This window comes from Colius striatus, chromosome 5 (genome assembly GCF_028858725.1).
Source record: "Colius striatus isolate bColStr4 chromosome 5, bColStr4.1.hap1, whole genome shotgun sequence".
Lineage (NCBI taxonomy): Eukaryota > Metazoa > Chordata > Aves > Coliiformes > Coliidae > Colius > Colius striatus.
Window position 1 is genome coordinate 43,932,836 of NC_084763.1, and position 22,769 is coordinate 43,955,604.

Consider the following 22,769-nt stretch of genomic DNA (forward strand, 5'->3'; position numbering starts at 1 on the left):
GCCTCAACATCTTTGTTTTATGTTGAGGAAACAGGATGCTAGAAAAAAAAGATTTTTCAAAACAAACAAATTTCTAATCCCATTGTAAAATCTTTTATAATATTAGGGCAAATATAGCTTAAATCAAGAAAGACCAACCAAGAATGAATAAAACTGTTAATCTATGGCCCATTTAACAATTAACAGCAAATCTTTTAAAATAACAACAAAACAGGCCAACAGCCTACATATAAATAAAAAATACTTGCTGAAAACAACTTGTTGCAGTTGTTATCAAATAATGATTCCTTTAGGTATTTAGTAAACTGATAAAACATTTATCCAGAGTATTCTTATTGTCCTGGGTTACCTTAATTTCAGTAACGAGAAACAGCAGCACTGCTAACACCAAAGAACTTTCTATAGAGGGAGCAAAGATGTCAGACTACCGTGACTCTGAAACGTCTTCATAAAAATGTGCTCCATTTAACACTCCCACAGCTCTTTGCTTCTGCATCAAGCCAGCTAACTTAAAAAAAGAGAATGAAAAAAAATCAATGGAAATGCTTTCTGTGTTGAACTATAACTTCCCTGGAGTATAGAGACGGACAGAATTGCTGAATTTCCAAACTTCTTATTAACAAAAAAAGCTGATTCACCTGTCACTTTAAATATTTTTTTTCTGATAGATTTGCTACTGCTATAGAAGCATCCTTCTGCAAGAACACACACTTCCACGTCTCCAGTAAAATAACATCCATAACTCCCACGAATGAGCAAGTCCCCAATATCTGCTCGTGCTTTCAGATTAGAGAATGAAAACACAGACACCAGGAAACCACTTCCTTAAGGTGATATTGGTAGAATGCTGTCTTCGTCAAATCAAATCAAACTAGCCAGACTGCAGAGACAGCAGGAAAGCAGTAGGAGGTCAAGGAACAGCCCTGTTGATACTCTGCACTTGTAAGTTTAAATACCTACAGTCATGCCCCGCTCAAACAAAGCATATTCTCCATAGAGCACTCCACATAGCTTCCAGCAATTCCAATTGCCTCTGTCAGTCCCAGAGGTACTGTCTGTTCTTCACAGCCTTTTATCACTAACATCATCTGGTTTGTCACGTTACAGCGCTAACAGAACTGGTATTTTAAAAGCTTGAGGAGAAACCTCACCTGCAGAGGCACCAGAGGACAAACCCAAGTCCACAGTAGGGGTCCAAGCAGATAGCGACTTCTCTGGAGGGATAAAGCTCACACTGCAGCTTAATAGAACGACAAAAGGCACTAGTGGCTGCATGAGACATCTGAAAGACAACAGCAGAGTAATTAAAATGATCAACTACATAATTTGGAAGGCTCATTTCCAAACTGCACCAAGTGCTTAAATCAACTTATTACAGAATAAAGAAAACAAATAAATAGTGACTTTGTGCTCAATGTAAACACACATATAATTTATATCTATGAAAATGTAACTTTCCTTAAAGAGGGCATACGAATAATCATGCAAGGGGAGAGCAGACAGAATGAATGAATGATAAGTCTGAAGTGATTCGGAGTGAAAGCTGAGAGTGGTTTAAAGATGTGCTCCAAACTGTATGCCAAGCTAATCACAACAAGCTAAACTTCTGGAAGAACAAAGGAATGAACTACTGCAGGATCTGAATGTCATTTGAAGTATTTTGTTGATAATCAGTAATATATTCCTAAGCACATATTTCTTAATATAATAAAGAAAAATGCCAGTGCACTTTTTAAACTGAAGAGGATTCTCAATGCAAAACAGTACTATGCACCTAATTATTCAGCGATAAACACTCCCAATAAACTTTGTAAAGGTTCTGTAAAATGTTTTCCTATTATCCATCCCCTAATTGAGAAATAGGCTCCTAATATCTTGGTAACAAAGCTCTCAGACATAAAATAAATAGAAAGTAGAAACAAAGAAACCTAATCAAAAGGAAATTATTCTGATTTTTTTATACAGCACAAGGATATTTCCCACACTCATCCATCCTGGCTTACAAGTTCTAAATACAGTGGGAACAGAATAACATCTTTTAATCTCTGTCCTCTCTGTTAACAACAAGACACCTGTGTTAGAAAGACAGCTTGAATTTAACTCATCTGACCTTTGATCTCTGTCACAGACTGAGCTAGTTGCCTTACACACTGTTAAGAGTCAGTGGAGGGAAACAAGCACTTGGAAGGTAAAATTTATTTGATAATAAAGTAAACAAGAGAATAGACGTGACTTTTTCTTCTTTACCAGTGAGAGCGGTAACTGAGGCTGGACTTACTCCAAGTGATGCAAAAGGACCAGCTCAAACCAGGTGGCCACACAGTGATCATCTGCAGTTTGCAGAGACTGATTCTGCTCTAGCTGAATCAAGAACACTTTTCCACACAGGATTAAACTGAACTCTGTAGGTCCAGAACCGGTGTTTTCTGTGAATTTTTTACACAAAACTAGGTGCAGTCCTTCAAAGTGATTATGAAACATTTATCAACTTTTCAGAACCCATATAACTTGTTTAGCCATTTATTTTTAGTTTGGCACCACTGTGTTATGAACACAGGCCTTGGGTCCTCTTATGGTGCTTTTATAACTAAATTATCACTAGTGATGATCTAGTAGATGGTAACTGTTTTCATAAACCTGCTGAGTTCAGTGATCTAGAGGCTTTGTGATCCAGATATCAGAAGCTAATCAAGACCTCCTTGAGAGATTTATCTGGATTTCCTTCTATCTACCTTGAGAAAAGATTCTCCAACTTGCTGTCTTTGAAGTCCTCCAAATACCAACTTTGCATAGATAGTAGTCATTTCTGCAACTCTGATAAGGTGAAATTCAGACCTGATTTAATATGGATGACTGCATCTGAAACAATCATTTAAGGCTCTCTTTAGAAGAAATGAAGATTTATGGGACATTCGCACCATTCCAAAACAGATGCTTCAGATAAGTCAGATAAATTACACCTTAAAATTCTCTGCTTCCCTCGGCTGATTATTGAGGAGTCCATGACCAGTTCACATCTATAGGCACTGTAGCTATTTAAAGTTAGATTAAATAAATCTTCCAGGACTATATGATATGTGACTATCAGCCAGCTCAGCCATTTAACTGTCAGTTGACTCTAGACTGGTCACTTTACCACTCTGTGGTTCAAATTCTCAATCTGAAAACCTGTAAAATTATGTTTTCTTTGTTTATAAAGTATGCTGACAGCTTCTGAAAATAGATGTATGGTGCCAAAGAATATGAGGAATTCAGAAATATTCCCTGGATATGCAATCAGAGTAAGGAAGTAAGAGGTAAGAAAAAGAGAGCGATTTTACCTCTGCCTGTGTGTTGGTGCAAGAAACACTGGAATAATACCTAAGTTAGCACCTAGATAAAACAGCTTTGATGAATTGCAGCTAGAGGGTTGGAGAAAATGGTAGGATAGAGACTTGAAGAACTTAAGATGCCTAAGCAAATCAAACAAAACCATCACAGAATTTTTTGCTGCTTACTCTAGTATTGTATCAGGTGAATATACTAGACACATCAGCAGTTCAGCTGTTAATTGCATGAAGAAGAAAATATTGAAAACCAATGGCCAGCAGCTGAGTTGCAACAAGGAGGAAACAATGAATGGGTACTGGAACAAGTAGACAAAGGATGAGCGAATCTCATTTTCCTTATAACATGAAATAATAGATGCCTCGGTGGAAGAATGTTTTGGGCAGACAAGTTACTCGGCTACCTGGAGGGTTATTGGAACAAAATTTTTAGTCTGAGGAGGAGGAGAGAAGTTAAACTCGCCACAGACAGTACTATAGTGAGCACAGATGTTAATGGAATCAAGTAATGACTGCAAGGGAGGAAGCAATTCAATTTCTATTACCAAAAATCAAGAGGAGTTATAAATCAGGAGTAAAGTACCACCTGCCAGCCAGATATGATAGCAGGCATGTCAGCTTTAACAGGAAGTCCCTACCTTTACCCCTGCTAGCATGCCAGTTGTGGAGACGCTGAAGTCAAGGTAAGCAAGTGTTTCGGGGTTAGAAGGTTTGTAGATCTGTGCAGGCCGCTTCTTTGGCAAATCGTCTAGTGAAAAGAGAGAAAGAAAATGCGTGTATCTTACTCTCATGACAGAGAGGCCTCATAGTGCTTGACAAATACAATGATAAAAGATGACGGAGAGGTCCCCCAGCCATAGCACTCACCTGTATCTAATACCGGAGGCCACGTTCTGACATCCACTGCTGCTGCCGCCTCCCGCGACCGTAACAATTTACATATTAATTGTGTAGTCATTAAGCAGGCAGAGCGGCTCACCTAGGAATTTAAGAAATAAACAATAACCCAATGGGATACTGATTAATTCTCCCAAGAAAATGAGCAACACTATGATTTATTTTCTGCCAGAGCAGGACATAGGTATATTAGTCTTATGTTTCCCAATCAGGAGGTAGAAAGATGCACAAAAAAATGCAGCTCACTAGGCAGACAGTGTCATGTGAGTTTTACAAATTACATGAAAATTGTACTTTGAGAAGAGTGTTGTAATGAAACTAAAAGCACCTTAGTAGCGAGAATGTGATTTTCCAACATGTTCTATCAGTTATCAAGTCAGAATGCCAGTAAAGAAGACTGCAACCGAAACATTTCCTATAACATATCCTGGTTTATAAACAGTATTTTCACATAAACTAAAACCTAGCCTGATATGTATAAGAATTATTTTTCTATCTTAAGTCTATTCTATGTTAGCCATATATTTCCAATTCCTGTGGTAGTGGTAAACCACTGGAAACATTTCTGCTATCAGCGAAATTAGTTCTAGACTGGAAACTGTGCAAGTAGCACTGAAAAATGAAATGCTGAATTTACTGCTAATGTAATCTGTGCTGAATTTTAAGTGACATGTGCTGAAGGTATTCTCCTTTTAGATTGGTTATTTTTAAAAACACAGAAGTAGCGACTATAAGAATATTTCTTACTGATTATAAAAATTAACATACTTCAGGAAATATTCAGATGAGCATAAAATGAACAGCTAATAACTGGAGATAGTATGGAGGAAAAACTGAAACTCTTCCCCGAGCTTTGGGAATCTGTGCAAATACTGCTAAAAGTACTTTTTCTTTAAGGAATTTGAGATACTTCATTGCACAGAGAATTTCCACTGTTCAACCTAGGGAAATCAGTAACGATATGCACACTAAATGTTACCACTTTACAGAAGAGATCAGCTTCTGTTGACTGTAATCTCATGGAGGTCAATTCTTTAGGTCAATGTTATAGACCACATGAAGAAATTTGAAACATAGAAGCACTGACTCAAGCTCTACTTACTTCCTCTAATCCCATGATTTCCCTGTACAGACAATCCAAATGCTTCAAGCTAAAACTCAAGGCAAATTAAGCCAGTGCAGTATCTCTCAATTCAATTATGCCACTGCCATGGCAAAGCAAGGTAATTCTTAATCTTAGTCTATGAAAATCTTGATTTGGGACAGAATAGAGCCATAAACCAAAAGATATTTCAAGAGCTGGTGACTGGTAGCCTTCTCAGAAATTATCTGGATGATTAGGTGGTTCATTAAAATACACAATGTCTATGCCTGTAGAAGAGCAAGTCGGAGGTAAACACCTAGGGATGGTGGAAAGGAGGTAGAAGATATTTTAGGTACATGTTAGCAACTGCTTGAGATGAAGCTCACTGATATTCAGTTATATTTTACTACTACGAGTTCATCACCAAAGCACAATTATGTTGGCCAAGTTTTGCTCAGAAGTCATTCTTACTGACTTCAAAAGGTGCTGTGTAGACATATAGCATGTCAGTGCAGGCTTTGACCCCACCACAACGGGAAATTTATGTGATTGCATTAGCAATGAAGGAACAGCCTCAATATTTTAGTTTCCACAAGGTCAGCCCTCTCCAAAATGAAAAAAAAATCTGTGTAAAACAGAGCTGACAGGCTTTAAAGTCAAACTGGCATAAGTACGGCTAACAAATATCAACATTTTATTTAAAGTTAGTATATTGAAGAGATGATGATTGCAAGGCACCTTAGACTTGCCTGAGTTTTTTGTCATAAAACCAAACAGACTTACTTTGGCTATTAAGCATCAAAGGAAAAACAAAATAACACATTATACATAACTTCTATAATTTTGACAATTGGTGTTTAAAAACCGTGAGTGCTGAAATACTAAATAATGAGAACCCCAAAGGCAAAACGACCATTTCTCATACCTCTACTGATACTGTGTGGCATTTGATGCCATAAGAAAAGCCACAAATTATAACTATCTCTAGTACTTACTTCTTGAAAGTATCAACATTAATTAGGAATTATAAAATCACATTTGTTTCAACTTGTTTTTTCAGGGAGTTGGAATTCCGTTCAATAGATTACAAACTGCCAGATGTAAAAGTCTCTTTGCAACCATTTTATTTCACTCATTAACAAGGACACTGTAGTCACTTATGTGCAAGACTAAATATTATTAGATAAAGCCAAAATACAAAAAAAAGAGCATTGAATAAGAGCATCTCCAGATGAAACAAAATAGCAACCAACATCTTCACAACAGAACCTCAAAATTGCTTCAAACAGCAAAATGATTAGATATATACAATACACAAAATCATAGAATGGTTGGAGTTGGAAGGGACCTCTAGAGATCATCCAGCCCAAGTCCCTGATAAAGTAGGTTCACCTCGGTCAAGTCACACAGAGACTTATCCAGGTGGATTTGAAAACCTCCAGAGAAGGAGACTCTGTAACCTCTCTGGGCAGCCTATGTCAGGGCTCTCTCACCCTTACAGGAAAGAAGTTTCTCATCACATTCAACTGGAACTTCCTGCGTTTCAGCTTGTGCATACTAATCCTTGTCCTGTCATTGGGCATTACAGAAAAAAGAGTCACCCCATTCTCTCAACACCCACTCTTTAGGTATTTATAAGTGTTGATAAGGTCCCTTCTAAGTCTTCTCCTGAAAGGAGTGGCATAACTGCAGTAAAATGTGGTAGTGACAGTCAGAAAGCTGTGTGCCATCAAAGTAGCATTGACCCTGCAATACACTGAATCTTGAATCTTTGGAAAGAGAGCAACTCTTCAGCCTACACCACCACTCATTTAAGTTACTGTTCCTGAAAGCTACACAAACCCATTGCTCCTTGTGCACTTTCAAAGTGTCTGCTCACCTCCACAATCATCTTCACTGTAGGTAACGTGGTAGCTATGTTCTGGGGATGTGGGGGTCGAACTGTTATTGGCACACAGCCTGCATACAGGCATCCGTAAAACGCCGCAATCAGGTCTATTCCTGCAGGGAGAACAAAACAAAAATCCTCTGCTGCAAATCAAATCATTTAATCACAGACACCTATATTATCAGAAATATTACTTGGAATTCAACTCAGGAGGTTAAATGAGCGACTAAGCCCTTTAACAGACTTCTTTTTCAGACCCTTGTCCGTGTATTTCAGCTTCACCGATTCCTTTCAATTGCATTGCTCTTCTGGAGCACAAAAAAACAAAGGTGACACATAAAGCTACAGCCAGATATCATCATTTAGATTAAGTCCACTTTTATGACCTGTTTAAAACACTGACTTCTACAGGTTAATTATCTTAATAAATTTACATTTATAGACCAATTAGTCTGCAAGAGTAGAGGGAAGCCTCAGAAAAAAGAGGAGGTAGGATCATGCCTGTTCCTATCATCTGCAGAAACATCTAGAGGTTTCATTAAAATCTCTCTCTGTCATTTTTAACCTCAGATATGCAGCTTTGACTTAGTTACCTGAAATTTTACATTAAAAAAGGAAGTAATGATTTTGACATCTTGCTTCTAACATAAAATTAGGTGTTCTATATAAATATTGACTGCAGGTCACAGATTGTGGACAGCGCACTTCAGGCTATCTCAGGAGGCTGAACAGATAACAGCACAAAGATCTCTTGAATACTGTTGTTTGATAGCTCCCTGGTGTTGTACACAGGCTGTAATAAGACGGCAACGGGAGCTGTTTTATTCTTTAAGTGGAAAAGGATCTGCAGTACCAGTAGGTTATTGTTCCTTCACTAAAATGCTTTATTCATGGGAAGTGAAATACAGGAAATAAAAACTTGAGTTTAAAATACTAGTCTACTTCTGTGGAAAAGGCTTTCTCATATTAACTACTGAGACACTACAAACTATAAAGATTTAAGCAGTATCTTGCAGCCCTGACAAACCAAATATCTCAACACAGACCTTAAATCAGACTGTTTATTTCACCAACGCACATAAAATACTGAAGACAAAAGCATCCAATCGGAAATAATTTCAAGCAAATGTCGAACATGGTACCAGCTAACACAAGCTCATAAGCCCTTGTGTCAAAGCATGACAATCTACAGGGAGCTCTCTAGGTTAAAGAGCTAGAGAGAAAGTTGTGAATGGAATTTGGTATTTCTTAATCACCTGCTATTTATTTACCAACATATTTCTACTCTAAAAAAGCACGGACTACTTCCTACGTTTTGCTGCTTTACCCTCATGAACCACAGCACTTCCAACACGTGAATCTAAGAACACATGGCAAATGGAATGTTTGAACAGAACTGTGTGCTCATAAAATAGTGTACTTCCAGCAAATTAAAAGAAAAGCAGTAATTAAATTTGACTGCTTATAAGAGATGGGTTTTACAACCACAGGCTAATCTTAATCTGAACCCAAAGAAATAATATCTAGGAGGAAAGAGAAATTTTCTTAAATATGTTTGACTAAGTTCAAAGAAACGGACATACAGCAATTATTTTATGTTTTGACAATTAACATGGTTTAGAGGTTGTTAACACCACCAGTGCAGCACCATTCTAAAGGATCCTGATAAACTTTCAGGACTACCAAGGCACTGAACATGACAATTCTTTACCTGGTGGGTAAACCAAAGCCACATGGTCTCCATCTTGTAAATGTCCCCTTTCCATCAACATGACAGCTATCTTCTCAGCTCGTTTATGTAGCTGGACACATGTTAGTGAGTTGGCTATTGTTCCCTGCACAGGAAGAAAGAGAAATGTCACAGAAGATCATGCAATGTGCTGAAACTATTTTCCTCTGCACCTTAGAAACTACTGGATGAGTTGCAGGCACAATATGTCATCCAATCAACTTAAATACAGAAACCTTCAGCCTTGTGACAAACTGTAGCTGGAAGGAAAAAGAGATGTCTGAACGTAGAAGAATAGTCTCTGTTCCTTTCTCCGTACCTTTGGCCCTCAACAGTGTTTTTGCTCTAACTGCTGGAGTACAGTAGCATGTCAATATCCTGCCCATGTAACCTGTACTTCCCTTGCTACACTGGCATCATTCCTGCTGCAGACAGGAAAATGCCTTTATAGTCTCTGCAGCAATCTGAGGAATCTGTGGAGAGCAATCCTGAAAATTGTACTTCATTGTCTGCATGCTGGACTGAAGCCAAATGGCACAGCAGAAATACTTTAAAAAGACAAGAGACAAAAGACACAGGAGAAAACAATACTTTGTGACAGGGAAAAGAATTAGTCTGGAACAAAAGCTAAGCACATGCATACAAATGAAACAGAGAAGAAAGGCATTTGTTGAATTTGAGTAACTCGGGGCAGCGGGAAGAAAAAGTGGAAGTGACAATATGCTACAGAATTTGGGCTTTGAAGCACTTTAAATAGCACTAACCCAAAATTATCAAACAGATACAGTATGTTAAATTGGATGAGTATCACAGTTCTTGCATTTCCTAAATATATGTGTGTGTGTGCACGTATATGCACACACACAAACACACACATACAGAGAAATATCTGCATCTGTAGCATGAAATTGACTACCATAGCTGACACCTCAGAAGAGGAGTCTAAAAATGAATGTGCAAGACAGACTGACTGTGCCTAGAGCTGCTGTGGCCAGATCTGGGCTGAGATCCAGGAATGGGACAGTATGGGAAGGGCTGCACCTTTGCTCGTGCACCGGCTGGATTCCAGACTTTGTACTGTTTTGAAGAAACATTCCTTGCATTCTGCTTTAACAAGGCAAGGAAAAGTGTTTGGCGGGATTGCGGGTTTCTATACACCATCACAATCTCACATACCACTGCAGTATTTATTCTCCACAAGCTCCAGAGACAAAAGAACAGTTTGATAAAGGTCTAGCACTGGAATTAGTGGCATGTTAACAGGTATCACATTTACAAACTGTATTATAAACTGTCAATAAAGAGGACAACCTAGCTGAAAATAAAAAGGACAAAGTTGGGACTTAGTGTTCCTCTTCACCACCTTCAACAAGCACTTACTGAAATGTACCTCATGTAACTGTAATTAGTCTTCTGAAGAATGAGGAGATTGTTTCAGTAGGAAAGCTTCCTCTAAAGATATATAAAACTATATGGATGCTGGACTAGATGTGGCTTGTTTGTCCTGCCCTAAATATGACCAAAGTGACCTGAGGTCTGAGTGTCCTTGTCACTATAGACCTGTCAGTAGGAGTGTGCTTAAACTCTTCATTCCTTCCAGAAATTGTTTGCACAGTCAGGGAAAGAAGGGCCCTTTACATCCTCATGTACATCAGAAACACAGGTCCCACTGACATAGAAAGGGCAATTGTTGCAAATGCTGTACATTTGTGCAAAACTTGTTTACATGTAAGACTTCCGGCACTTTCTGCGTGCGAACCAGGGGAAAGACAATGTTTATATCAAGTGCAGGGAAGGAGATTCCTGGTGTCAGATAAGAATCATTGGCAAGCACCAGGCAACTATTCCCTTTGCGTCTTTTACACAAGCTGTGCTGCAATGCAAAGGTACTGCAATCCCTCATGACACACACTAAAAGCTATGCACTGTGCTAATTTAGAAATATTCCAAATTCTCAAAAAGCTTGGGTTACAGGAAAACACTAGTCTCAGTGGATTTCTATTAGTCATCCACTGCAAGATGCCTGGATATTTTAGAACAAAATGTACAGACAATGCACAAGGAAGACAAAAAGGGAAAAATGACAAACCAGAACTACAATTCAAGATGGGTAATAAAATTTGCCTAGGCTAAACCTCCCCAAATCTGTCACCCTTTCCCAAACATTAAATGTCTCCACAAAGCATTGCATCTCTGAAACAAGTAGAGGAGCTGGACTAGATGATCTCTAAAGGTCCCTTCCAACCCCTACCATTCTATGGTTCTATAATAAGATACTCTACATCAAGAGAAGTGGAGACACCGAACTTCAAAATTCAACTATTTTTCACTCCTACAGAACAATACATTAATTTGTTAATCCTTATTTTGCACATCGTGTCCCTCCCTCACACTGTTTGAACCCTTCTGTCAGCATTGGGAAGTCTGGCTTAATTTAAAGCTCAAAAGCAACATCCTGCATGGAGGAGATGAGACAGTACATAGTCACAAGTATGGTCACTTTCTCACAGCATCTTTGCTCCTAACTTACAGGACAGAGGAATGCACTATTTTAATGGTGTAATGTTGAATCTATGAACAGCATTGCCTCTCAAGTTTTCTGCTCTGCCATACATTACTACATTGCTATTCACTACCTGTCAAGTTGTGCATGTTCATATAATATTGGCTATTAATCTGAATTTATAAAAGGTCATTTCATGACTTATTGGTAACCTCAAACAGAACGTTGGTAAAAGCACTGTAATATGGACTGGGAAAGCATATACTGTAAATTCAGTAAATGATCATTTCACAGAGGTTCACAAATTACTGGAGGTTTAAGAATCCACCCAAGCTGCTTAGGAATAACATGGCCTGAGACAACAACAGCTATTCCAGGTAGCACAGGGGAATAGCATTATTCCAGGCCACTCCATTCCTGGAGACTCACACTACATGTTTCCCAGTTTTGACAGTTGTGTCTAGGTGTACTGTGGTGGGATCATTTGAAATCAGACTTTCGTTCTCTACAGTGGTCTTGGGAATTATTGGTTTGCCATCTACAATCATCTAGGAAATCTGTAATCACTCACTCTTACTAAAGCAAAGTTCTTTACCATATGTCATGCATGCATTGATTCATTTTTGATAAGCAATGAACTGCTGTGTCAGGCTGTCATCTCATGTAGCCTATGCAGAGAGATTTACTAGTGATCTTCTGCAGAGCTGGTTGGATTCTGAACACACCACTTCTCTTAACCTCCTTTCCCCATTCTCACACCTCTCCCAGATGGTCCAGTCTCAAAACCAACAATCACTGTTTCATTCAGGGAAAATACTTTGATTTTGCCAAGCCTGTGTTTTTCAAATTGGAAATCAGGATGGTGGTATAGGGGCGACTGGTGCTGAAACAGATTTGTGGCGTCAGCTCACCCACAACATATATGTGGCTGAAAAAGAAATGAGAATTGTGTCAGGCATGCTGTCTGATACAAAAGCAATCTATACTTTGACAACTGGCAATGATTATTTTCTTTTCCTTTCTGCCTCAGTGAACATTAAACGTAACAGCTGAGTATTAATAGGAAAAGAAATGGAAAGGTGGTGTTCAGCCACAGCTGCACAAGCAGGTGCAGCTGAAATATCAGTATGCCATTTTCCACACTGCAGCCTGTCAGAGTCAAGGTCTAAGCCTCTTACCCTGCAGTTGAGTAGAGTGTAAAGCACATGGTCAGGGGTAGTCTGAGCTCTCCACTGCAACACTTCTGAGAGGAAGAGGAACTAAAACAAAGCACAGTGATAGTCATGACACTAAATAACTTTTTAAACAGGTAACTATTTTTGATAGTTTAGCTATGTCTTTCTTCTTTAGATGCTACATTTTACATCGATATCCTAAAGCACTAAGCATGAGTTAATTCTCTTGTCACTACACATAATTATAGCAAGGTAGTAGTGGCCTCTCTGAAAGTGAAGCCACTGCTGGGATTATGATACATTACTACACATACTTGCAAAGCAATATAACAGTTCTTTCTGATCTCTCTGAATGTACGCACCATTCTTTTGCATCCTCTCTTTTTCTTTCTACAAATATGTAACTATTTATACAGTTTAGCACTTAATAACTCACATAAACCCCTAAAAGAGATTAATTTCAACTTAATTTTACAGAACCAAAATAACAGCAACCAAAGTCAGGACCACATAGGCAAACAAAATTAGCTGGATTCCACTTGAACTAGTAAAAACATGAAATAGAGAGTGATTTCTAGTAGAAGCCTCATTATCACTTTGTCTTGCTGCCCCATGTAAACTTCACGAAACAAAATCCATACAATTGAAATTCAGTGATCGTCCCTCATTCATATTTGTCTGTAGAGAGGGTTCTGAAACATTTCAATGTGAATATAAAAAATCAATAATTTTCATAATATGAATATCAGCAATAACACCACCATCATCACAATCTATGTACTGCTAAGTGTCCTGATGATAACTAGCTAAATATAAGTCATACCAGAAATGTTTAGCTTACCTTTCTGGCTTGGTCATTATCTTCTATTTGCCCCAAATCTCTACCACTGGCCTGTGCAATTCTTTTTCCAGAGACCAAGTTCCCCACCATCACAGAGGCAGGGCCAATTTCTAGAATAAAGCAGAAACGTGCTACATGCAATAGAAATCCTTCCCTTCTGGGTGAAAGTTTTTGTTTATTTTGCATTACATGATATTTTTTTCTCATTGTTATTCACAACACCACACTGTGAGCACATTGCTGTTGATACAAACTTTGGCTGATGGACTAGATGTAGCTGGGAGATACATGTCTGGATTCATCCCCTTTAATCATGTCTAACCGGGAATTCCATTTAGCATGAGCTCTCTATAACCACAAACACATTTTGTCAGCCTTGATAGGAGGGATCTTTGGACAATTCAGTGTCCAACTTAGGTATGTCCACATTTAATTGCCTAAAACCAGATGAGATGTATCCAGCTCCAGAGATAATGTTCCTATTTCTTTCTTTGTTCCCTGGGCTGAGTTGCATCTGTATTAGAAATACTGCAATGCTATAGACATGAAGTGACAGGGATTAGGAAGGCAGATGGCACATATGACAATATATATGCAGGCCGTTTAGCATGAGGTAGAGACTGAAGAGAAGGAACTAAACTTTAGAAGAAAGGGAGATGTTAAGGCTGACACTTGTCCACAAGGTGGATTTACTGATGTTTTATGGCTGCCACTGGGGAGAAATATCTGTCTCACAGATACCATTCAAGCTTGTGCTAAGATTTGTTTTCTGCTTCTCCAGCATGGATTACTGATCAACAGCAATTCACATCAGGCTTTACTTCCATGTCCAGGCTTTGTCTCAGCTGAATTCAAGTCTTAAGTCTGAGGCTATAGATATCCTTGAAATTAACCTGAGTACTGAAATCTGTGATTGAGTTCAAAGTAAAAAATTTGCTAGTTCATTGGGCATGAGTAACCAGCAACTGGACTACAGCAGGCTCCAAAGGCTTTTCGGTCTCTTCAGTCAGTGCCTTACTGTACCATTTCAAAAAGTGTGGCAAAACTTCTGAAGAACCATTTTAAAATTAATTAGGGTGTTCCCTCAAATATACCTGCTGCAAAAATAATCCAGATCCTCCCTACCCAGGTAAAAACCTTAGTTCTCATTCTTGGGTTTCATTTATTCATGAGTGGTTTTCAAGTATTTACTCTTCAGTCCTCTTCCTCTTTATAAACTCAGCTTTCAAATCAGCCAAGATTTTCTCTGTTTTGGTATCAGTCTATGCCCTTTAAACATTACTGACTAGGAAATTACAAAGAATTTCAGGTGTGGTCTCAGCAGTGTCTTGTAGGGAGATGAAGATATTTTCATCTTTACCGAATTCAGGTTTTTGGAGATTTTTTTTTTCCTGGCACTCTTTGTGAAGGTACTTCTAGGCTCTGCCAAAATCAATGATGTCCTTAACAGACCTCAAATATTTAACAAGAACAGCTGACAGAGCTGATTCTCACCCGAATTAAGAGTTATCTGACTTTTCATTCATCTTACCTGGTTGTTTTTGCCTTGGTTTAGGCAAATTTGTTACACACGTGTGGGGACACATCAGCACGTTACAAGGGTGCAATGATCCTTCCAAGAAGAGCTGTTTGGTTTCTGACAGGTGGATGCCTCCCAATGGTGTCTTCGGAAGGGTGTTTGCTGGTACAAGTGCTAAGCAGTAGACTCCCACCTGATGAATACTGTCAATAGCCTAAAAAAAAGCAGGAAGTTGATTTTAATGAAAGACTAACTTTTACCATTCTAGTAAGAATATATTGTTCTGAATTACTGCAGACAAAATTCCAATAATAAACTGGCAATGGAAAGATCCTTCAGCAATGTCAGTGATGAGGAGTCTCTTTTCAGTGGGAACAGGTGGAAGCAAATGTAACATTGACATTATTACACTCATTCCAGTGATAAAAAAAGAAAACAAAATCCTGGTGAAACACAGAAATCTCTTAAGAAATGCTACCTAGACATCCCTCTTAAGCACACATTAGTAGCATGTATCCTGGAGGTTTATTACTAAGAGGGGCTGGACCTATGAAACTTCTTTTAACCTATGTACTACCAAACTATTAACTTGCAAAATGAAATCTCTGTTGAATGAAAATTTGAAAAATAAGCATCTTTGAATCTCACAGTAACTATGTTTATTTTCTGGCAAGTGAACTGCATCACTTTTAAGAAAGCTATAACCTGCGTATTTGTGTAATTTATAAAGTTAAACATAAATACTCGTGTATTCCTGTATTAAGATTCATGTACATGTTACTCATGCATTAGATTTTAATTCCATATGCATTTTAACTAGTTATTTTTCTTACATTGGTTAAAAAAAAGGCAGCAAATGCGTTAGAAAAACAGCTTCAGACATTCACACAGACTGAGAAACAAATTACAGACAGCATCTCTAAAGTACAGTTAAATACTCAGAAAGATAATTTACTTAACTTGCATTTTAATTTTAACTGTGAGAAAAGTGATTGCAAACGTTTGTTGCCTTAAAGATACAATCTATATTCTAAGAATCAAATAATCATTTATAGTTACTTACTTAAGTGTAGACCAATAAATTACTGATTACTTCCACAGAGACTCTCAGTAATGCTTTGCTTTTGTCTTCTGTTTGCTTCATTTTTTATTGATTTGATTGCAAAATTTCACAATAAAGCAGTTACTTGTTATACAAAATTGCAGTTATAGTAGTGGCAGACTTCACAGTAGGATCAGAAGACTTTGCTGCTGGTCTACAGACACCTTACCTGAATGATCAGCAATAGTGATATATATATGACAGCCAACACAGTATGTCTCCTGTTTCTGCAGAAACCATCATAGTCTCCTAATCATAATGTTCTTTGAAGACTGTGAAAAGCAGTGATCATGGGATCCTCACCTGACACCAGCTCGAAGAAAACTGTTACACAGCAAGTAACCCCTTACTCAAAGTAAACTAGCGTGGCTCCTAGAGCTGGTGGGTGGAAAGTAGTACCCATCTGGAGTGGGACCAAGGGTGTCATATATAGTGACTCCCTAGTGACTTCCAAACTGTGTCCTTTGATAGCTATCTCTGCAGCACAATGCCTGATAAAATGTCAGGGGTCAATCAAAATTGTCACCTTTCAGATTTTGGAGTTTGGCACATTCCTGAAACAGTATCCTTTGCTTCACAAGGATGAGCACTGATGAACTGAGCCTTAAAACTTGGAGAGAGAAGAGTATCAGTTGATTTTAGTATTGCTGGCATTTATGCCTCTGGATGATACGGTTTGGTTTTTGAAATTATTCTGTCCATCTAGAAGTAAACAAGAGTATCTGAAATCTTTATTCCTCTGTTTCATTGAGAAAATGAATTAGATACCAGAACTTGCAGAGAGTCCAGATTGCTATGTTGTTCAAGCTAAGAAAACACCTCACACTCACAAAATTATCTGGGCAGACACTGTCTGGTTCTGCAGTAGATCTCCTAGCTTTATCTGGCACTGTTAAAGCTAACATCAAATCCACCAGGTACAGGAACCACAAACCTGCCTGAAAGGGTCAGAGGAGCTTGCAGCAGCCTTGGAGTTCAATGAGTGTCTAGGATCTGTCTGACTGAACTGTTGGGTGACCTGGGATCTTCACTCTCTCATCTGTCATTAAAATACCCTTCTCTTCCACTACTCTGAAGAAACTATATACCCAGACTGACCACTCTGTCCTCACCATGACTCTGATAAAACCCACAGTCCAACATAGTCCTGTATGTGTAGCAGCTCTACCATCTTACAGCCCTCTGCTGAGGCGCAGGAAGGGTCAGGGAGAGTCAGAATAGGTGCAACCCACTGGAAAGAAGTTCCACATACTGACACAAATCAACTCTAGGGAAGAGATGCAGAGCCACAGCAAGCACTGTACAAGCAGGCAGAGCAGGGCAGGGCTGGCACAGGGCAGTGCACACAGGGTGTCAGAGAAGTCTCACAAGGACTATCAGAAATAAGTAGCTTGTAGTTTGTAGAAATGAGTAGAAATTTGGTAGTTTGTTTTCACGGATGTCATTGAGAGTAACATCACAAGTGCTCATCAGTAGCAGATGATTTAGATACAACTGGTTAACACTTCCTGACATTAAAACTCTGATTGGGAAGGAGGCACAAAGCATCACACATGTCGTGGCTTCTGTCCTCCATCTCCACTCTCAGCTGAAGTGGAATCAGAAACTTCTTGTTCATACTGTGACATGTGCCAGAGTTGCAGACTGCACACATGGGTGATGAAAGCAGCCACATGTATGTATACTTTGATATAAAGCCTACCATTCTAAGACACTGCTGTGACTTGATCATATTCAGAACAGGACTGACTTTCGGTGGGAGCAACTTGACGCAGGATTCCTAGTGTTCAGTATTGAATTCTACTGGCTATGATGGTATAAGACATGATTCCTGTGAAAGCCACAAAAATGCTCAGCTGACAAAACAGGAGAAGTTGAAGTCCAGAGTTTCAAACTTTTCTTAAAGTATGAGCAATCCAAAAGCCTCTCCTTCTACATTAGTTGCCTCGGGTGCTACTAGGTGCTTCAAAGGCTGTATGATGGACAAGCTAGAGGTTCTGGCTTTTCTAGGTAATAATTTAGATCTACTGTGAATATGAGATGCCTCTGGCTGTATGAAATGTAGCTATTTTTTGAATCAAGAGAGCAGATAAGCTTGAGATGGATGAAAGCTTATTTGTTCAGTTTGTTCGAGGATACAGTAGACATTCCTTTTCTTATCTAGTACAAAGCAATAATGAATAAAAACTTCTCTGAATTGTGTGAGATCTTTTCCTTTGGCTCTTGGGTAATGCAAAAAAGATGTTTGCAGTATTTTTACCTCAGAAAAAAACTTGAGAAAGGACAGAAAGAAAGGTAGGAAAGGGAAATGGAAGCAACAGGTAACCAGCTGTAGACAGAGCTGACACCATTTCACAAGATAGCAACGGACAGACAGTCTGACTACATCTTCATCACATGTATTGCTGTTGAGTGAGAATTGGCTTAACCATGGAAAGGAAGAGGTGGCTGCTATCTAAAGTATCTAATTTTTTCCTGTGTAGACACTAGAGTTGAAAAAAAACTTTTGAGTATGGCAATGGTATTGCCTTAACTTGGACTGCTATATGTAAGGAGAAGAATTTTTTAGTCTTCAGTAGCTTCTGGTCAAACTGCTAAACACCACCAGCAAGGTGGTGGAATGCAACTCCTTGCAATTGCTGTCCTCTGTGCAGATAACCTCACTGTAGAGAGCTATCTGGATCTGAGCTAATCACTCCCCTTCGCACAGTGGAGTAGGTTGTGTTTCATTCAGTTTATTTTTGCTATCAACACGGTGCATTAGAAACACAAGATTCTCTCCCACTGAGAAAAAGATATTTGGAGATATAGCTCAGATATGGACATCTACTTTTGATGAGGTCAACTCCATATCAGTGTCAGTAACTGTTTAGTAAGAGACTTTGGTAGCTTTCATCAGTAAGAGCACATGAGACATTCATTCATTACTCTTCTGAAGTAATGAATTCCTATGTCCTTAGAAACCACATGCTACCCTCTCCTTGCTAATACTTACTTCAGTTCCTGTTTTCTTACAGTACTTTGATAAGGAGATGGATGCTTCTCTACGTATGTGCGGCCCAGAGAGAAAATGTCACTCAGAAGAATCTAATTTTGCACTCATTAGGTACAAGTGCAACTGAAGGTGAACATACGATTACTCAAAGACAAATGTCAGTTACTTTGGGAGCCTGAGAGATCAATAAAAATAATACAAAGCTGGAAAAAAATAGCTTCTAAACATACATAAAGAGCATTACCTGGAGAACTCTACTCATCCATTGAAAACTGTCTTCCTCTGTGGAATCTGGCCTTTGCTCGGCAACAATAACTATCCTTTCATCGTGCAGCACACTTACTGAAAACACTGCTATTCTATAGGAAAGAAGGAGAGAAGAGTATTTAGTGCAAGGACTGATGGAAAAATGGGTCTTTTAAATGACTCTTTCATAACTATGATGTTTTAATTTATTACGCGGACAATCTGTGTATCAATTAATATCTTGTGTATGGAGAAAAACCCAGAAGAACAGTTCTGATAACTTCTGGGGGAGAAATAGAGGGCTTTGTTCTAGAATCATGTAAATACACATACAGCGTCACAGCAGGGTTGGAGAAGTGAACTTTTTGGGACAAGAAAAGCACGAAATTTGGGTCACACCAAGGTGTTGTTAAGCTGTCACATGCAGCCAACACAAGCACTTTTTTGGCCCCATCTTCGAAGAAAGTAATTGTGGCATCATTTTGGGAAAGGTCTGCCATGTGATCAAGTATGAGTGCATGTTACTGCATTAGGCTCTTCAGAAATTTTAGATGTCCCCTGCTAAATTTAAGTACATTAGGAAGGTCACACAAGAGTCCGCTGTCATGTTCAAGAACTTCAGTGTTAATCGTACTGGAAATGCTCAACTTGGACAGAAAGGATCCTGATGAGTCAACACCTTCTGAATTAACCATCTGTTCAACTGGAAATTTTAATAATCAGTTTCAGACCTTGATATCTAAAATCTTCCTCAACACTGTCTTAGGTTTCCCTTTGCCATCTCCTCATTCTAGCACTACGAGCAGCAATAGAGGGAAACCACAGTGCAGATGAGGCGCTGCCTTCTGAAAGCATTTTGGGTCACTTCCACCTCAGTCTAAGCAAAATAAGGATTTCTACATAAGAAAAGAAAGGATCAAACCTTCCCCTGTAGACAAATTTCATTGGTTCCACAGCCAGTGCTGTTGCTACAATGTCATCAGCATTATGTCTTCTTCCACTGACAACCATCAAACCATCCATTTTGCCGATAACAAAGACAAGTCCACCTGGTCCTATAAAGCCTAGTAGTCCAGTCCTTATAAAAGGATATTCAGTGATAGGTCCACCAGAACTGGTCATAGGAAACACCTGTAAGGCAGAGAAACACAGGTGTTCAATCCTATACACGGAGATCACACTGCAAAACAGTTCAGGCATGCTCTCTCATGTGCCTCTGCTGGAAAGAAGTAAATAGGTCACTGGTGATGTTCTTTACTCTTCACTGACCATAAAGGGAGCATCAGGAAACTCCTAGACAAATGTGTGGAATTTTCAGTCCTGATTTGCAGTAAGTTCAATCTCACTGTGTTTACCATACACATTTTCCCTAACCATGGCTCTATAAATCATTTATGATCTCACAAAAATAGATAAATTGACATTCTTTATTGAATAAAAACCCCACTGTGTGGACTGCAGCTAACCTGAGGTGCTATATACAGCTTACTGAGAGATTAAATCATAAGCATTACAGTAGAGGTTCTTTTCAGTGTATATTTCTAGTACAGCACATAGAAATAAGCAGGCTAGAAGTGAAGCTATTTTAAGGTACTGTACATTAATGACTCTTGCAGCTGACCACATTTTTATCTAAGGTCAATTAAGTCCTTGCAATACCAGTGATAGTGCCTTCTGTAGCATGTCTTAAAGGGAAAATACAGCCCTATATTGAGCCTCTGTAAATGTTGGAACACCAGACACAGACGTGACTTCCACAGGGTAGATCTCTACTGCTTTTTCTATCCTAACTAGCACAGCGTTATCCTTCTGGCACATGAACTACTTTGAGCTGCATTCTGATACAATCACACTTTCTTGCCTTCACCCCTTTAAACAGAAATAAGTCTAAAGGCAAGTTAAGACAATGGCAAATGGAAGACCATGGCTATACAGTGTCTTTCAGGGCTCATCTAAACAGAAAGGTCAAATTCTGTTCCAGATGCCCATGGGTGACTCTTATTGAACAGATTTAATGCTTAGACATCCTCAGCCGCAACTCATCTCAGGAACACAAAACTCTTTTGACTCCCAAATACCTACAACATAAACTGTACAGTAAAGCATAAAAGAGACCCACTTGGAAATGGCTCCTAAGAACATGCTTAACTTGAAAAATGAGTGGTTTTGCTCACTCAATAGCAATTTATTTCCTTACTATTAGGACTAAGTCTAAATCAGTTTAAATATGCTGTTAAACTGAGACCCAGTTATGAATTACAAATGATTTTACAGTTACAGCCAGTAGTACACAATGAACATATCTTTCTGCCCTGAAATATTTCAAATCTGGGATGATCATTCACACTGGTTATTGCCAATTCTTGTAGCACAGTAATCAGCTGTCAACAGAATTCTGATCACAATTGCACAGCAGGATTCCTGGCTTCAATAGCAGGATGCAGAATCACAGACACTAGTCTTGATTAACTGTTTAATGTATAGTGTTTATAACATTTAGATCTGCATTTTGCAGGAGACATTAGTCATGTTTGACCTATTAAAAATGGTAATATCAGAGCATTGGTTATGGGAAATGTAAGTGTACTTTTCTTAACATTTTTCTTAAATATTAGAAGAGAAAAAGACCAGAACTTAATAAAAATGTCAGCTCATTTTTTTTCAGTATTTCTCATTTTTTCAGCTTTTCATACTGGTTTCAGCAAAAGTTAATGATAACAAGTGAGCAGGTACAACAAAGCTATCAATACAGAATTCCAATACAGATTCCATAAAGCAAAAAGGCTTTCACCTAAGGCAACTCAAACAAAACCAGGGGGAGACTAATTAGGAAAAGTTTTCTGTGCTGTTCAAATACCTGTTGAAGACTATATCTGTCAGCATTCCATATAAATGCAAGCATTTAATGCTGGCTGTGTTCTGGAAATGTTGAAAACTGCATTTAAAGATAGCCAGCAGCCTTCCTACTGTTTGCTACAACTGAATTCCACATGCGGTTAGCTCACAGACTTGTACAGTAATAACCTGATGAACTTGTCTTTCTTCCTGCTTTCCTTCTGATTGTTTCAGTCCCTGGTATCTTCTTTCAAAATTACAGTGAAAGAACTTCAGAGTCAAGACTAAATCCACATAAAGATCTCCTACTGCACTTAATGAAATGGGCCTTAGTGCAGATTATCTGGCTACAGTACAGGTCCCAAGCCATAAGCATTACTACTGCTATTCTGATATTATTACTATCAGTATTTTATGTCAAATATTATCTTGAAATAGAAAAAGTTTAAAAGAAGGATTTTATGAAGCATTTTTTGCTCAGCTTACCTCAAAAGTATTTTTGGTCATGCCCGAGAGTCCATAATATGATGTACCCGTTGCAATAGCACATACGCAAAGTTCTCCTATTTCATCTGTTTTACAGAGCTGAGGAATTCCATCTGGCTTCACTGAACACATTATAGCTAGAA

At 38.6% G+C, this 22,769-nt stretch overlaps 1 protein-coding gene across 4 annotated transcripts in view; it reads right to left on the minus strand.

The window, feature by feature from the left end:
- DIP2C (disco interacting protein 2 homolog C) overlaps positions 1 to 22,769 on the minus strand; it is a 322,942-nt gene that overhangs the window by 49,449 nt on the left and 250,724 nt on the right. For all 4 annotated transcript variants that reach the window (XM_061996483.1, XM_061996482.1, XM_061996481.1 and 1 more), the window contains 11 exons: positions 22,627 to 22,763; positions 20,228 to 20,436; positions 19,304 to 19,418; positions 14,975 to 15,176; positions 13,444 to 13,553; positions 12,606 to 12,686; positions 8,907 to 9,030; positions 7,187 to 7,308; positions 4,194 to 4,305; positions 3,965 to 4,074; positions 1,152 to 1,282 (listed from right to left, as the gene is read on the minus strand). In XM_061996483.1, the coding sequence (XP_061852467.1) occupies positions 1,152 to 1,282; positions 3,965 to 4,074; positions 4,194 to 4,305; positions 7,187 to 7,308; positions 8,907 to 9,030; positions 12,606 to 12,686; positions 13,444 to 13,553; positions 14,975 to 15,176; positions 19,304 to 19,418; positions 20,228 to 20,436; positions 22,627 to 22,763 (1,453 nt within the window). The remainder of the gene's footprint in view (positions 1 to 1,151; positions 1,283 to 3,964; positions 4,075 to 4,193; positions 4,306 to 7,186; positions 7,309 to 8,906; positions 9,031 to 12,605; positions 12,687 to 13,443; positions 13,554 to 14,974; positions 15,177 to 19,303; positions 19,419 to 20,227; positions 20,437 to 22,626; positions 22,764 to 22,769) is intronic.